The 15771-nt window shown below is 49.9% G+C and overlaps 1 protein-coding gene across 2 annotated transcripts; it reads right to left on the reverse strand.

Moving 5' to 3' along the window:
• Window positions 1-1158: 1158 nt before the first annotated feature.
• On the reverse strand, window positions 1159-14923 carry SF3B2 (splicing factor 3b, subunit 2, 145kDa). 2 transcript variants are annotated; one of them, XM_010837766.1, is made up of 22 exons: window positions 14743-14923; window positions 14525-14571; window positions 14158-14235; window positions 12695-12943; window positions 12431-12481; window positions 11106-11223; window positions 10699-10799; window positions 10253-10349; window positions 10008-10099; window positions 9276-9491; window positions 9027-9164; window positions 8760-8840; window positions 8348-8575; window positions 7369-7518; window positions 6634-6723; window positions 6414-6521; window positions 5555-5662; window positions 5124-5266; window positions 4930-5031; window positions 2012-2111; window positions 1722-1907; window positions 1159-1402 (listed from the first exon to the last, which is right to left on the reverse strand). In XM_010837766.1, exons 1-22 carry the CDS (start codon window positions 14873-14875, stop codon window positions 1331-1333), a joined length of 2688 nt encoding a protein of 895 aa, XP_010836068.1. In that variant the 5' UTR covers window positions 14876-14923; the 3' UTR covers window positions 1159-1330. The 2 variants fall into 2 exon arrangements, with proteins under 2 accessions (XP_010836068.1, XP_010836067.1); XM_010837765.1 differs by having other exon boundaries at window positions 14525-14574; window positions 14743-14920.
• Window positions 14924-15771: the final 848 nt, after the last annotated feature.

Here is a 15771-nt window from a genome sequence, read left to right on the forward strand (position 1 = left end):
GAGGGGCCGAGGCGCGGTCCCGGCCCGGAGAGGGCTGCCGCGGGAGCGCGCCTCGGCCCCTCGGGTCTGTAGACCTGAGGCCCGACCCGCCGCCTTCCCAAACCCGCTTTCCGACCGCCGACTTCACACCAGCCCTGCGGCTCCGGGGGGCTTCTTCGCCACGACCAGCAAAGGGCACGATGGGGACCCGGTGGTGGACTGGACGCTTCTGGGCCGGGCAGTTTCCGCCTCTTCTCCCCAGTGTGGTCAGGGGCTCAAGGACCTAGAGTCCAAAAAGCCTTTGGCACGTTCTAAAGCTAAGCCCTGATTTTCTGACCGCGATGTCCCCCTCCTAAAGAACTATTAAGAGTCCCAAGTCCCCACCTCTGCCCTCAATTTCTTATACTTGTAATGTTTTTCTGCCTCATCACTTAACTATATTTCTACAATCCTATTCCTTCTGAGGTCTTACTCAACTGCCTTATCCTCCCCAGAGTCACCCACACTCCCCGCTCCAGGAAGCATCTGGAAGCCTCCCGCATGGCAGCTCCTCAGATGGTGCACTTAACACCAGCATGAGTGGTACAGCAGCACTGTGTGACTTCTCTCCCCAGTGCTTGGCAACTGCCGTGGGACCCATGGGTCCACCCAGTCCTACCTGTCGGAAAGACTTCCAGGGACACAAGGGACTACAGCCTAGGAAAGCAGCCCCCAACCACGCCCCCACCTGCAAAACCTAGAGATGGCTGATGAAACCACCCAGGGGCTCATATGGACTCAGGACAATCTAGAGGTTTTGAGCTGCGTTCTCTCCCAGGTGAGGACCTGGACTCTTGGCCACAAGGTCTGTTAAAAGGCCTGACCTGGCCTACTTGCCAAGCCCACTGCACTTCCTCAGCCCAGCTGGGCACTAAGCTGGCTATTTTTAGTCCCCAAGGACACACTAGTAAGGTCAAACCAGACGTGGAGGTCCTTCCTCCAGAGCCTTCCTACAAAAGCGGGCAGTGGTTTAAAAAAAAAAAGTCTCAGAGTGGCTTTAGCTTCATCACCAGTCTCAACTGTAACATCTGCTCCAGGTGCCCACCCCCAGACACTGGACCACTTTAGGCCACAGAAAATGGCTGGTTTCATCCTTTTGCGGAAGGGGACTAAAAGAGGGAGGATCAGGAGTGTTACATATTCATCTCTTTCCTTGGGAAACAGCTTTATTTACAAAACAGGTCTAAAATAAGAACATGAAAACGACAAGGCCTTGGGAATAGCAGGAGAGCTGGTTCTTTGGGCCCAAGTGTGAAGCAGCCCAGATGTCCAGGCAAAGGGCTTTAAAGAAGGCCAGGTGTAAGACAGGGGCCTAAAATTTGAACTCCTTATATTTCTTGCTGCCACCACGGCTGTCCTGGGGTTGAGCTTTCCGTTTCTTTTGCTGTAGGAGAGAGAGAAAAACAGGTCACAACAGGTTAAACAACCCGCTGATTCCCCAAAACAAGGGTGGGCAGCCTGATGTGGCTACATACATCTGTGGGAAAAGTCTAGAAACTGGAACCCTCAGACTCAGACGAGTTCCTTCCCCTCCCTGTGTCTCAGCTTCATCGACCTTAAAGAGGGCAGCCCACCAGAGGATTCCAAAGGTTCCCAGCAACCAGGAAGCTCAGGGCAGCAGGCACTGCGTCCTCCCTTCCTCTCACCACTAGAGGACACCACCCCAAGGGGAAAGGCAGCCCTGGTCCCGTGTGAGCGCCTACCTTCTGCTTGGCAGCATGCTCAGCCACCATGTCACTAAAGTCTTCTTTCTCCACTTGTGCCTGCTGCTCCCGCACGTGCTCCTCATACTTTTGGGTCATGGCCATGGGATCTAGCTCCAACTCTTCGGGTGCCAGGGCCACTTCCACACCCTGCAGCTCGGGCGCCGGGCCCTTCCGACTCATAACCTGAAAAAGAAATCAGAGCACTGTCTTCTCCAAAGCGAAGCTAGGAAGCTGGAGCTCCTGCCCACGTTCCCAGCTCCCTGAGGCAGTGTCCTCCAAGTGCTCACAGTGGACATGTCATAGATGTGGGTTGAGCCCATCATGGCGCCCCCTACAGTGGCCGTTCTCTTCTCTGGCAACACAGTGAACAGCTGAGGCGTCTCACTTCTGTGAAGGACAAGGAGGCAAACAAGGGGGTCAACCTCAAAAAGAAAGGACGAAAGGGTCTCCAGAAGGGACAACAAAAGGAACAAGGGCAACGCCCCCACTGAGCTCCACTGAGCTCCCCCGAGAGACTCCAAGACACCCAGGGGAAAAATAATGTCCGAGCTGCCTCTACAGATCATGGAGATCCATGAGATGAAAAAGTGTCACCTATTTCAAGAATTTTACTCGAAAAACAAGAGCAAATATACCAGTATCAACCCAGACCATGACTTCTTCCCCACCCCCTCCCCGGAAGAGGTGAAAATCCATCCTCACTAAGCAGCCAGCCATAAACAGAGATTTCAGATCCTGTCACTCCTCTGCCCAAAATCCTCTGCGGCTCCTAATCATTATTTGAATAAACCCAAACTCATCCCAGTGACCTAAAAGTTTCATAATCTGGGCCCTTATTTAATCCCTGCTCATTAGGTCCTAGCCTCAGTACCCTTTCTTTTTCTTCCTTGAATATACAAAACTTGAGACTTCTGCTTCTGGACAAGGAGTAATAGGGACCAGATTTACCCTCCCACCTAACAATCAAAAACTGGATAAAATACATGAAACAGTGGTTTTCAAGTCACTGGACATGAGCAACAAAGGAGATTCCTGAGAGACAGGAAACAAGTGAGGTGGTTCCTACTGCACTGAGAGTCTCCAGGCTACAGAACAAGGAGGAGAAGCTCCTTGTAGAGCCCCGAGGACTCCAGGAGTTGAAGGGGTGAAGCTGGAGATTCAGAGAAACCAAGGAGACTAGAGATCACAGGACAGAGGACCTAAAAAGAAAAAGCAGAGACTCGAGAACTCAAGAGACCTGCAGAGAACCCCCTCCAGACCTCAGTTGTCAGGCGAGGACTGTGTGGGAGGAAAGTACCAAGGCCAGAGAAGAACCACCGGAAGGCCCTGGCAGTTACACACATGCCTGCTCTTCCCTCAAGTCTGGGAGCAGGGCCTGGTCAACAGGATACAGCGCAGAGTACAGGGCCTCGTGCCTCAGCAGTGGAGGACTGAGCACTGCTTCAGTCCTGCCTAAGGAACCTAAGAGCAGGACCTGAAAGGATCTAACTGTTTCCAAGCACCTTAACTGTAGTAACCCTGCACAAAACTGAAGATTTATAGGAACCTTAACCTGACAAGGTACATTTCACAACCTCAGTAAAAAATTACCAAATAGACAAAGAGGCATGAAAATACAATTCTTACCAAGGAAAACAATCAGTTCATTTAAACCAACCCAGAACTGGCACAGATGTTAGCGACAGCAAGCCAGTACCTTAAAATGTTATAATAACACGGCACTTCCCTGGTGGTCCAGTGGCTAAGACTCCGCCTTCCCAAGGCAGGAGGCCCAGTTCCACCCTGGTCAAGGAACTAGCTCCCACATACCCGCATCTAAGAATCTGCATACCACAACTAAAGATCCACATGCCCCAATGAAAATCTCATGTGCCACAACTAAGAGCTGGCACAGCTGAGTAGATAAATGTTTTTCACATATTAGCATAACTGGATTCCATATGTTCAAAAGTCAAAGAAAAGACACAGGAGGTATAAAAAGACCCAAATCACACTGCTAGAGATGAAAACTACACTGGACGGGATTAATGTCAGATTAGAAATAGGAAAAAATACTAGCCAACTTGAAGACACAGGAATAGAAAAATTTCTAAAATGAAATACAAAAAGAAATGAGAAAAATTTTAAATAAACAGAGTCATTAGTGAGCAGCAGGACAACTTCAAGAAATCTAGTAGATGTATAATTGGAGTTCCCAAAGGAGAGGAGAAAGAGAAAGAAACAGAAAAACTAGAGAAATAACGGGCAGAATTTTTCCAAAATTAATAAAAACTATAACAGCACAGATTTAAGATGTGTAACAAGCCCCAAGTAAAGAAATCCAAAGACAGGAATTCCTTGGCGGTCTAGTGGTGAGGACTCTGTGCTTTCTGGGGCCCAGGGCTCAGGTTCAATGCCTGGTTAGGGATCAAATTCCCCAAACCTCGAGGCAAGGCCAAAAAGAAAACGGAAAAGAAAATAAGAAAAGAAACTATCAAACCATTAAAAGGAAGAAACAAACCCAAAGAAAACTAACGCACGTCATACTGTTCAAAACAGCGATAAAGAGAGAATCCTGAAAGCAGCCAGAGGAAAATGACAAACGCACAGAGGGCCAACGGAAGGTGAAGACAGAGCTCCCGGCAGGACAGGCCAGAAAGACGGCACTCAAAGCAGCACCTTTAAAGCAATCAAAGAAGGAAATACTGCCAGCCTAGAACCCTGTAGCTTGCAAAAAGGAAGGCTACTGCATGGTTATTATTTTTGTTTAAATGGTCAATTATCTCAATTGAAATTTCCATCATAAGAATTGTACATTATTTGAACATTTGAACGTCTCCAGTGTTCTTCCATTTGCTCCTGCAATTCCTTCTGCCCCAGCTCTCAGCCCAAATACCTCCTCCTCCGTGGGCCTTCCCAAAGGCTCCCCTACCACCCAAAGCCCTCTACACCCCATTATTCAGCCTCCTTCCACTACATGTCCGACCCACATCTGAAACTGTCTTGTTCTCTGACAACTTGTTTACCTCACCTGACTTTTTTTTTCAACTGCTGATGCCCCAGTGCCTAGAGCAGTGCCTGGCACAGAGCTGGTGTTCAATAATTGTTAAAAAAAAAAAGGTAAAAGGCTAGTGCATAGGGGGGTGTGGACATGGGAGGCAGGAGGAACAAGTCAGCCCGTCTACCTAGAAAACCCTCCCCTCTCAGCCCTGCCTGGCACCCTCACCCGTCCATTGCCTCCTCAATCTTCTTTTTCCTCAATTCAATGAGTTCGGGGGTCTCCATTCCAGCTGGCACTGACGAGAACCCTCCAGGAGTGATGAGGCCACTGTGGAGAGAGATACAAGCTCTGGAGTAGAGACAAGGTCCCCACACACAAACAGACCACTGCGAAGAGGCAGACTCTCCTGCTTCCCCCACCTGTCTGCAGGGGTAATGAAGCCAGTCTCATCTGGCTTATCTTCATCACTTTCCTCCTCTTCCTCTTCTTCTGAAGATTCTTCATCAGATGGCTCTAGCTCCCCCCAAGGGGTCCGATCAATCTCTTCTTCCTCAGTCTTGGTCTGAAAAACACCACTCATTCATTCAACGAATGTTTACTATACATGTATCCTGTGTCAAGTGGCTGTAAAAGGGAGAGATTTAAGAGTAAACAGACAGATAATAATCCCTACCCAGAGAGAGCGCCTAGTCTAGTGGAGAGCTTGAGTTATATCTCAGGGAAACGTATGCCCCTTTCTCAGACTTTGAAACTTCAGAACACACAGCTCTCTGATAATGAAGCTAGAAATCAACTATCTCTGAACTTCATGACCTAAAGTAAGACCAAGCTTGTTGGTCATGGCCCATACCTGGAATTCAGCAGCATTGGTTCCAAACACATCCCCGTAGAGGGGTTTCCCGGTCTCATCTACTGGGGGTTTGCCCCAGCCACCAGCATGGTACCCAAAGGAACAGCTCTGCAAGACAGGAAATGCAAATCACTTCCATGCCTGGGCTCCAAGAAACACTGATGCCCGAGAGAAAAGTCATGCTCCAAAGTACAGAATTAACATTTGGGAACTCTGGAGATTATAACTGCAGAGAAAAATCAAATGTTTTAAAGCATTACAAAGCAAAATTAGCAAACAACAAAAATTGGAAGGTAACAGGATGGGAGGTGGGAAGCAGAAAAAATGCTAATAATTTCAGCCTTTGTAGTCATACTCTCTGAAACTGAAAACAGGTACTTCACATGGCTCCAACTTCTTACTGATTTTTCCTAACTTCGGCAAGCTTTTAGAATCTGTTTCTGTTAAGGAACAGAAAATTCTATCTGAAGTTGAACAATTACTTCTTTTGTCTTCACTTTAATGACTCTGTTCATTTTTCTTCCTATTTACTGTTTTATTATTTTAAAATAACGGTAAGTTTAACACCATTCTTGAGATAAAATTTTGTCTGTCTATCCATGTGTATATCAGAGATATCTGGTAACACATTCACCAGATATTAAATTTAATTGGTGAAATGTGGATGGTATGTTTTCTTCTTTGTACTTATCAATTCTGATCGGACATTTTATGCATTTTATGACAAATATCTCAGGGTTTAAAAAAAAATTACTTCTTTAAAAAAAAAACACACATTATAGAATGAGAAAGAAGAAAAAAGTCACCCTCTAGTGAAAATGTAGAGCCAGCTAAGAACGAAAGCAAGGACAGGATTCACCTCAGGGATAGGCGAGTTCAGCCCAGGGATTTTCAGGTTGGGATACGATGGGGGTGGTCCATATCGCTGCATGGCAATCAGCCACGGGGGAGGGACCTTGTGGGCATTCTGCAGAAGAAAGAGCACAGGATACCATCTGGCCAACCATATCCTTTTGTCTCCCTCCCGCCTCAATTAGTAGCCCCTTCTCTTCTTTCCCAGTCGGATAACTGGCACTCACTGGTCCTACTGGCATCCCCAAGGAAATCCTCAGCTCATCAGACAGATCTCCTGGCTTCTTCTCCTTCAGCCGCGTCTCAAACTCCTTCCCCTGAGGAAAAAGCCAAGCATGCGGTACTGTGGACTCCAGACACATGCGGGGAGGTCAATTGCAAGAGGACATGAGAACAAAGAGAAGTCCCAATCCACAGAGTCCCGGTGGGGGCTGCCATTCCCACTCTGACTCTCTTCAGTTCTTTCCCTGGCTACAGTAGAGAAAGGAATAAAGGCCAGGAAGGAGGGGGAAAGGCAAGACTCCCAGCGCAGTCATTAACCCACTATGAGAACATGGCCAAGTTCAAGGACTGGCTTTCTCATCTGCTAAATGAAGGCATTTGAGAAGATCCAAGGTCCTTCCACCTCAAAACTTCCAAGATACCATGGCGATGAATATGTTAAAGCTCAAAAAGAAAAAAAATTTTCCCTATCCCAATACGAAGTGTATCTAAAAAGCACCCGCCCTTGGCCCCTCTATTCCCAAATCACCCACCATCAACAACGATCACCTCAAAAACACGATCTGCATATCCCCTTCAGAGGACCACCTTATTCCAATTCCATCCCATCCAAAGGGAGTTGATGGACAATGCAAAGGCTGGGGGGAGGGGGCACCGTACCTGCTTCCAGAGCCCTTCTGACCCAGAGTGACACAGCCATGACCAAAGGCCCAACGTTGCCTCCCTGCCCCCTCCCGAACCTCATAGTACAGGTCCCCATGGATGGTCAGCTTTGGCTTGGTCTGCCACTTGAAGAAGGCATCGTGCAGTTTCTGGTAGTCAATGTCGATCTTCCCCATCTTGGGCCGAACCTTCTCTCGCATTTTTGACTTCATAGTTTTCTGTTCTTCCTGTGGAGAATGCCAAAAGACACACCATAAAAGGTATGCAGCAAGTTCGACTCTTGGCAGGCCCAAATCCCTACTCCCAAAAGAGACAGAGGGAAATCTCATTTATCTCATCACAGAAGCCACCAAAATCCTTCCTGCTCAAGTCCCTCAAAATGTGATCCACATTGAACAAAACAGATGTAACATATGAAATCACCCTCAGCTATGTATGTTAAATATTTGAAAGCCATCTGATCAATAGACTGACCTCATCAGTTGCCTCTGCAGAAAAGTAGGTGACAAGAGTCTACCTCGGAGGCAGGCTTTGCACCATGTACTTTGGTACCTCCTGAATCTGCGCACTACACACAAAAATACTCTAATGACCTAACCAGAGTATTTAATCAAAATGTTTGAATTTAGGAAGTTAAACAATCAGCATACATTTCTAGCCTCAAGGGCATCAGTTCACACAGCAGGCAGAGAGCTATAAACAGCCAAAAGCAACCTGCAGAAGGAGTCACGGTGTGTGGCTCAGAGCTTGCAAAGTGCAGGCAGGCAGGAGGACAGGGAGACAAAGGGGCAAACAGAGCCGCAAGGAACCAGCAGTCTCAGCGGGGGCAGGGAGCCAGCTGAGCAGAGAGGTGAGGTCTGACTTTCAGGAGCTGTCCTTCCCCTCCTGTCTTCCCAGCCCTCTTGTGTCCTATGCAGTGCTGACGTCTAAACTAAAGGATCAACGATCAGACAGTTAACGTGGAGGGGGGTTTGGGAGCCAGATACAATTCTGAAGCAGATGGCAGCTAAGGAGTGGATCCCCCAGCGCAGCTCTGAGCGCCAGCCAGGCCCTCACCTTCTCCTGCAGGGCCTCCCGCATCTCCTGGATGCCTGTGCGTTTGATGAAGTCAGGCAGCTCAAAGGGGGGCTTCTCAATGCCTCGTTTGCCCTGTAGGTACTTGCGCTTGAAACACCAGTGGCGTGGCACAGGCACGGAATTCCGTGTGGCCTTGAGGTGAACCAAGAGCTTGGGGTCCTGCGCGGTCACATCATGCATCTCGACAACGTCGGGCCGAGCCACGAGCTGGAAATACAGCAGCATCCCTCTGCAGAGTCCGAGCTTCTCAGACCTAAAGCTGCCCTGCCTTCCCTTCCTCTAGAGGGCCCATCCTGGGCCTCCTTCAAAGCCCTCCTCCCCACACCCCGGAGGTTCCCAGAGCTCCTGGGCTCCAGGGCCTGCAGAAGCACCTCAGCCTCTCAGCCCTCACCTGCTTGAGCTCAGCCACGGTAAAGCGGTTCATTCGGCGCAGCTTCTTCTTGGACAGTTTGGGGGCTTCCGGCTTCTTTTCCTAGAGCAGAACAATCCTCTCTTGTGAGCGGGACTCTTAGGTGATACGAGACCTCCCAGCTTACCCTGAAACCTAAGCTACCAAAGGGCTTCTCCCCTGCAAGAGGTCACCACGGTCCCTTGCAGGATGCATCGTGGCCACTCGCCCCCAGAGCCCTTGTTCCCCCGACAGGGGGCGTGGCCTCACCTGTTCGTCATCGCTGCTGTCATCGTCACTGTCCTTGTGCTCCTCCTCAAAGCCCTTCTTCTTGGGCACCGCAGAGTTCTCCATTTTGTCAAGTTTCTCTGGCTCCTTCTCCTTCTCTTTCTTCACGTCATCAGTGAGCTGAGGAGACAAGACAGCTTGGAACCCCAGCTGAAGCTGGTTCTGAAAAAGACACCCCCTCACCTTGCCCCGGCTCAGCAGTGCCCCTTCCGAGTGCACTGCTCCTTGTACCTTGAAAGCCTCAAAAATCCTCTTGAAGAAGATGAAGTTGGGCTCATAAATCTCAGGCTCTTCAGTCACGTACTCAATTTCCACATCGGCCGCTGGGGATTCCGAGCCCCGAGAGCGGCCGGACTCTTTGTCTCGGTCCCCAGAGCTCTCAGAGGACGCCGCCCGCGCCCGCTGGGGCTTTTTCTTCTTCTTTCGGTTCCGACGCTTCCGATTTTTCTGCCGAAACACGGTAAACCAACTAGGTCAGAGATTCGAAGACCATGCCTGCCTCCCAACCCCTAATCACCTCACCCAATTTTCCCCAAGCAACTGCAAAGAGAGGCCTTGAAGTCAGACCACGAAGTTCAGCCCCTCTCAAACTGTGTGTCTCTGAGTAAAGTACTGCACCTCTCTAAACCTCAACTATTTCAGTTCTAAAATGGAGGCATGTATCACGCTCAGAATTCAAATGATTTAGGCCAATTGAATAAAAAAATATATATCTGTAAGGTGCTCTGGACAAGGAACTGGCATGAGACAGCAGCTACTATTTTTTGGCCTCACTGTACAGCATGTGGAATCTCAGTTTCCCAACCAGGGAGCAAACCATGCCTTCTGCAGTGGAAGCGCAGTCTTAACTGCTGGATCACAAGAAGTCCCAGCAGCTACTAACTATTGAAGATCTGGGACAGGATTCTTTTAGTGGCCAAACCCTCTCTCCAACATCCCTTCCAGATCCAGCTCCCCCCATACCTCCTTCTTGGATACAGACATCGTGTCCTCCTCAGTCTCTGATGCTGAGTGGCCCAGGGACGAGCGAGTGTCTGTTTCCATTTCCTCTTCCTCTGTAAGGGAGGAAGATGGCCATCAATCTCTTCACGGTAACCCCTCTGTCCCCAGAGCCAGTTTCTCTCTTGAATCCTCCTCGGGGGAGGGAGGCGGAAGGCAGACTCAGCCCCAGCTCTGCAGGCTCTGTCCTTGTAGCCCTTAGGACTCACCCTGCTGAGAGTTCATCTCTTCCTGGCGGCTCTCCTTCAGCTGCAGGATTTTTTCCAAAGCCTGGGGAATCTTGGGGCCCACAGAGGGGTCATCCATCTGCCAGAGACAAGCCAGGAAGAGGGGGTGATCACAGGGCCCTTTTTCCTCGACTTCTACTTCTTGGACTTGAAAGGCTGCTGGCCAGGCGTTGGGAACTTCGACAGTGGACACCAAGTGGATTCAACTACGCCTTAGCATCGAACCCCAGAATCCCACCCTAGAAATGTCTGCCAGACCCGACCGACTTCCTGCCCTACCTGTGTTTTAAGTAAACAAGGATCCCCTCCACCAACCAACCCCACCCCCAGAAGTTCTCCCATCTTCTCTCGAGTCCTTCTCTAAAAATCCAGAAATAGTCCCCTTCTAAAACACTCTCCTGTTCCCAGGAAGAACCCTGCAATCTCACCTCTCTGTTTTCATCTCCAGGGGGCGGTGGGGGACCACGAGGCCGAGGAACGGGGGCCCCCATAGGCAGAACAGTGGGAGTGGGGCCCACTGGAGCAGCCACTGAGAGGGGGGAAAAAACATCTAATGTCAGAAGAGTAAGTCACACATTTTAAAACTTACTTCCTTGCTTCAGAGCCAGGGTAATGGTTACTCTTGGGAGGGGAGAAGGGGCTAGAAGGCAAGGAGGACTTCTGGGGTGCTAATAATCTTGTTCCTTGGACCAAGTGCTAGCAGTACAGGTGTGCTCAGTTTGTGAAAATTCACTGAACTGTGCACTTACACTATGTGCACTTTTTTGTGATATATACTTAAGTTAAAAAATTCCATCACCTTCCTTGCCCTTCCCTTCCATTTTTAGGCTCTTACCTCGAGGACCCAGAGGAGTGCGAACACCAATCTGGCCCATGTCTTGTGGGGGCCGAGGGACAGGGGTGCCCATCTTGGCAATCTCCTGCTGTCGTTCCTGCTCCAGTAACACAGCTGCCTACGAGAGGGAAGTAGGAGCTGGGGACACAGCTCTGGAAATCCACTGGGCAGGCAGCCCCCAGCAAATGCAGCCTTTCAGCCAGGTTAACAGATTAATCAGGTACCAGCACAGATTAATCAGGTACCACCAGCACTCTGATACCCTTGCCACCCCCATGCTTCCACACTCTTGATCTAAATGAAGGAGCCCTCTCAAAACAAAAGAAAACTCCTGGAAATGACACCAAGAAAAACCCAAAGAAAACACTGGTTCCTAATGACTTTTTTTTTTAATATTTAGTAAACACTGCCTATTTTTTTAACAAGATTTTTCTTCCCAAAAGATAAAGTTATTTCTAAGAACAATAAATTATTTTCTTGTACTGACCCCTCAAGATCTACCACAAATTGGGCAAAGACAACACTCTGTAAATATCTCCATGTTTGTTCCTGTCAATGTTTATCTCCTAATACTCCTGAATAACCTAGTGAGTGACAGCTAACACAATGCATCTCAGTAACTGAGGATCTTATGCATCATTCCACAACTAAATACACATTTGAACTAAATCTGATACAAATGACTAAATTAGCCCAGAATCCTCTCTCCAATGTACCTAAAATGATATCATGTAAGACTAGTAGGGGTCGTGCATGCACGAGTGCCTAGTTGCTCAGTCATGTCTGATTCTGCAACTCCATGGGCTATAGCCTGCCAGGCTCCTCTGGTCCATGGGATTTTTCAAGCACGAATACTGAAGTGGGTTGCCATTTCCTTCTCCAGGGGATCTTCCCGACCCAGGGATCAAACCCACATCTCCTGTGTCTCCTGCAGGCAGACTCTTTTACCCACTGAGCCATCGGGGAAGCCCAGTAGGGGTCAGGAAATTTCTTCTGTAATGGGCCAGTCACTAAATATTTTAGGCTTTCTGGGTTATTTGTACACTGTTGTAAATTCCTTTCCCCCATCTCCCCAAAACAATCCTTCAAATATATAAAAACCATCCTTACATCACAGGCCATACAAAAACAGGCTATAGTCCACAGATTACCAATTCCTTGGCTACATGAAAGAATTATTTGGGAGATACTGGAACTTAGATGAGGGTGAGGTGATCTCCATGGGAAACCTGAATGGCACTGCTAATTTTAGACAGTCAGCACTAGGAGTGACAGATGATGGATTAGACCATGGGGGTCAAAGGTTAGGATGAGGGAGGCATTACCCGCTTCTGCTGCTCCAAAAGCTCGTGTTCCTTCAGTGAATGATCTCCCTGCTTAAAAAAGAAAATAAGCTCATACCAGTACCAACACCCCACTGGCCAGTCTGCCACAACTCTGCTTCCTGGTCTGCTCTTCCAGCTGAGGCCCCAAAGACTTCGGTCCAGACCTTCCCAGAAGCTGTGGCCCCAGGATCCAGCTCCCCCAGAGGCCCTACTCCCCTTTCAGGACCCTGGTGGGACCCAGGCTCAGGCTGCCACCTGCCCTACCTGCTTGGCACGCTCCTCCTGCTGCATCAGCAATGCCGCCTGCTGCTGCGCCAGCTTCAGCCGCTCTTCCTCAGACAGCGCCACGGGCTCGCCCACCCGCAGAGGAGGAGGCGGCCCCAGGTTTGGCGGGCGGGGTCCAACTGCCATAGGAAAGCCAAGGCCAAGGCCAGGTGGGGGAGGTGGGGGTGGTGGAGGGGGTTGTAGAGGAGGGAGACCCATGGGTGGGGGCGGCATGGGAATCCCCGAGAGCTGTGGGGTAAAAAATAAGACCATTAACTACGAAGCATTTATATAATGGCAAGCATTTGCTGGGGAACTCATATAAGCCTGGTACTGGGATTCAAAGTCAAATGATACACAATTCTTGCATTCAAGAAAACACTATGGGCTTCCCTGAAGGTCCAGTGGTTAAGAATCCGCTCAATGCAGGGCACATGGGTTTGAGCCCTGCTCTAGGAAGATTCCACATGCTGCGGGGCAACTAAGCCCATGTGCCACGTGTGCTGCAGCTGCTGAAACCCGCATACCCTGGAGCCCGTGCTCTGGAACAAGAGGCCACTGCGAAGGGATGGCCACACACCACGACTAGACAGCTGTCCTGTCCTCAGTTCAACTGGAAGGGCCTGCACGCAGCAGTGAAGGCCCAGTGCAGCCACAGACACAAAGGAAGAAAGAAAAGAACACTCTACAGCAGTACCGAAAGAAGAGCATTTTAACTTTGCGGCACCAACTGATGAAAGCTATCAACTCTGCCCCAGAAAAACATCATGAACACAGACTTCACATACAATTTCAGGAGACTCAGGGACACCTCTAAAGGCCTTCTAAAAACTCCTCATCCCCTCAGAAAATAAAAACCTTCTTATGCCACACATAGAAGTAAGTCCCGGGACCCCAAGTCAGGGCCACTGCTCTACAGAAAAACAATCAAATCCTGGATCAGAAAAGACATGGAAATTGAGAGAATTTGAATAAATAAGACCCAGTGTGCCCCAATGACTGATTAAATATAGACGGTATGAAATTAAATCAGAGAGTAAGCCCAAATTTCTCACTGAATAACATGGGAACTCTGCACAGGAAGGGCAGAGAAGAGAGTGATTACTTCCAGCTGGGGGAGGATTATGTCAGGTTTTCAGATATTTAAGCTGAATCTTAAATGACACATGAAATTTGGAGCTGACACTGAGAAAGGAAGTAAGAATCTGGACGAAGGAAGAACTGAAAAGTTCCCAGTCCTTTCATCAGTGTACCTCCCTGCCCAAAGGGCTAGGTGCATCCCCTGTACACTCAGAGGAGGGGCTACTCTGAGTAGAAAAGAATCTTATCAGGGTACTCTTTCTGCCCCCTTCTGATGCCTATGTCAGAAGCTTTCTCTATCTCCTTTATACTTTAATAAAACTTTATTACACACACACACACACACAAAAAAAGAATCTTATCAAGTTAGACAGTCTCCTTACCTGGGCTGACATAGGAGGAGGAGCAGCTTTGTCCCCATCTTCACCTCTCAGAACGGGACGATTCAGGACGATGCCAGTCTGTGAAAAAGAAAAGACTCTAGGGCAGTCTAAAAGGAGCTGTTGCATGAAACAGCGTTCGCTCTCGTCTATTCAACAGAATTTACCCAGTGACTGTCTGTCAGAGCTCGGAATGGGCTCTGGGGAGAAACGATATATATAAAAGCAATTACAACACAGCAGACAAGAAGCAGCCAAGACCCCACTTGCTGTACCGAGATTCGTAAACAACGAAGACCGAGTTGTAACGGGTCATTAATGCCTCCTGCAAAGGCTCGGCCTATCCTCATGTCCCACCACCAACACTTACTTGGCGAGTGTAAGTCTGCAATCGCTCCACGAGCTCCTCGCGACTCCCTGCTAAGCAAAGCACAGGATCAACGGGGTAGGTCAGGCCGAGCAGGCCAGCCTGCCCAAGTCAGGCCACCGCGGCCAGCCTCCAACCCCCGCCCCCGGGTCTCCGGGGTAACCAGCTCCGCTTCCCCGCAGGCCTGAACTTTCCGGCCCTTGACTTCCCATCCTCCTCACCCTGGATGGGAGCTCCGATCTCTGCTAATTTGGCCTGAAGCTCCTGGGCAGCCCAGGCACCATAGTGCCCAGGAGGCGGCGGCGGCGGGAGCTGCAACTCTCCCTTAGGAGGCTCGGGATGCTCGGCCGCCATCTTAGCCGCAGGAAGGCGCGCGACCAACCCGGAAGCTCCGACCAGCCTCCGGGCCCACTTCCCGGAACTTCCGGTAGGGCCATACGCCACGTCCGCTCGAGGGTTGCCAGGCAGTTCCCATTAGGGCCCACCCCCTGCCGTTCTCCAATGCTCCTTAGGCCGCCTGGTCGCGAAGCCTTCTGGGAGTTGTAGTGCCCAGGTAACGGTCTCTGCGGATCCAAATCCGCGAGAACCGCGGCCGGCGGCGACGCGGGGAACACTGGAGGCCAGAGCCGGGGCGGGGCTGTGGGGAAAGCAGGTCCTGCCCGAAGGGCGTGCTTTCTGCATCTCACTGGCCTCAGCGCAGACCTCCCGCCTTGAGAGGCCCAGACGCTTACGTTCTCCAGGGACTCGTTCCCCCGGCGGTCGCGCGCTGTGGGCGCCAAGCGGGAGTTTGCCGCCGATGCCTGTGATAATACAGTGTCTGATTGTTTGCCCGCCCACCTCTGGCCCAGGCATGGATGAATGAGCTGAAAGGAGATCGGAGACGGGAGCGAAGCCGGCCCTCCGGGCTGAGATCCAGCTGCCGACCTGGGGGAAGGGCCACACTAAAGCCCCTTTTTCCACCTTCCTTGCCGGCTCAGATGTCATCTACGTTAAGCTGTCTCCCGCCTTTCCTGCCCTGGAGCGGCCAAACCTACACCGTTTGTTTTGAAATCTTTCTTGCCCCTTCTCTGCACTTACAACTCCCAAGACACGAGTTTTTACTGTCTCACAGTACCTGGCGTTAGAAGTGCTCAATAAATTATTAGTGAAAAAAAAAAAAAAAAAAGCAGTCTTAAGCGACAAGATTTGGATCCTTTTTAGTCTTGAAAATAAGGTCCAGTGGGTCGGACTCAGTGCTTTCACTGCGGAAA

The sequence above is a fragment of the Bison bison genome, unplaced genomic scaffold (assembly GCF_000754665.1).
Source record: "Bison bison bison isolate TAMUID 2011002044 unplaced genomic scaffold, Bison_UMD1.0 scf7180017864080, whole genome shotgun sequence".
Lineage (NCBI taxonomy): Eukaryota > Metazoa > Chordata > Mammalia > Artiodactyla > Bovidae > Bison > Bison bison.

Excerpts from the sequence above, each read along its gene's own strand:
- SF3B2 (XM_010837765.1), bottom strand. The coding sequence starts at position 14,875 with ATGGCGGCCGAGCATCCCGAGCCTCCTAAGGGAGAGTTGCAGCTCCCG. Across the intron at positions 10,350-10,698 it reads CTGGAGATGAAAACAGAGAG|ATGGATGACCCCTCTGTGGG; the intron begins GTGAGATTGCAG and ends TGTCTCTGGCAG. Across the intron at positions 5,267-5,554 it reads CCAATGCTGCTGAATTCCAG|ACCAAGACTGAGGAAGAAGA; the intron begins GTATGGGCCATG and ends GGTGTTTTTCAG.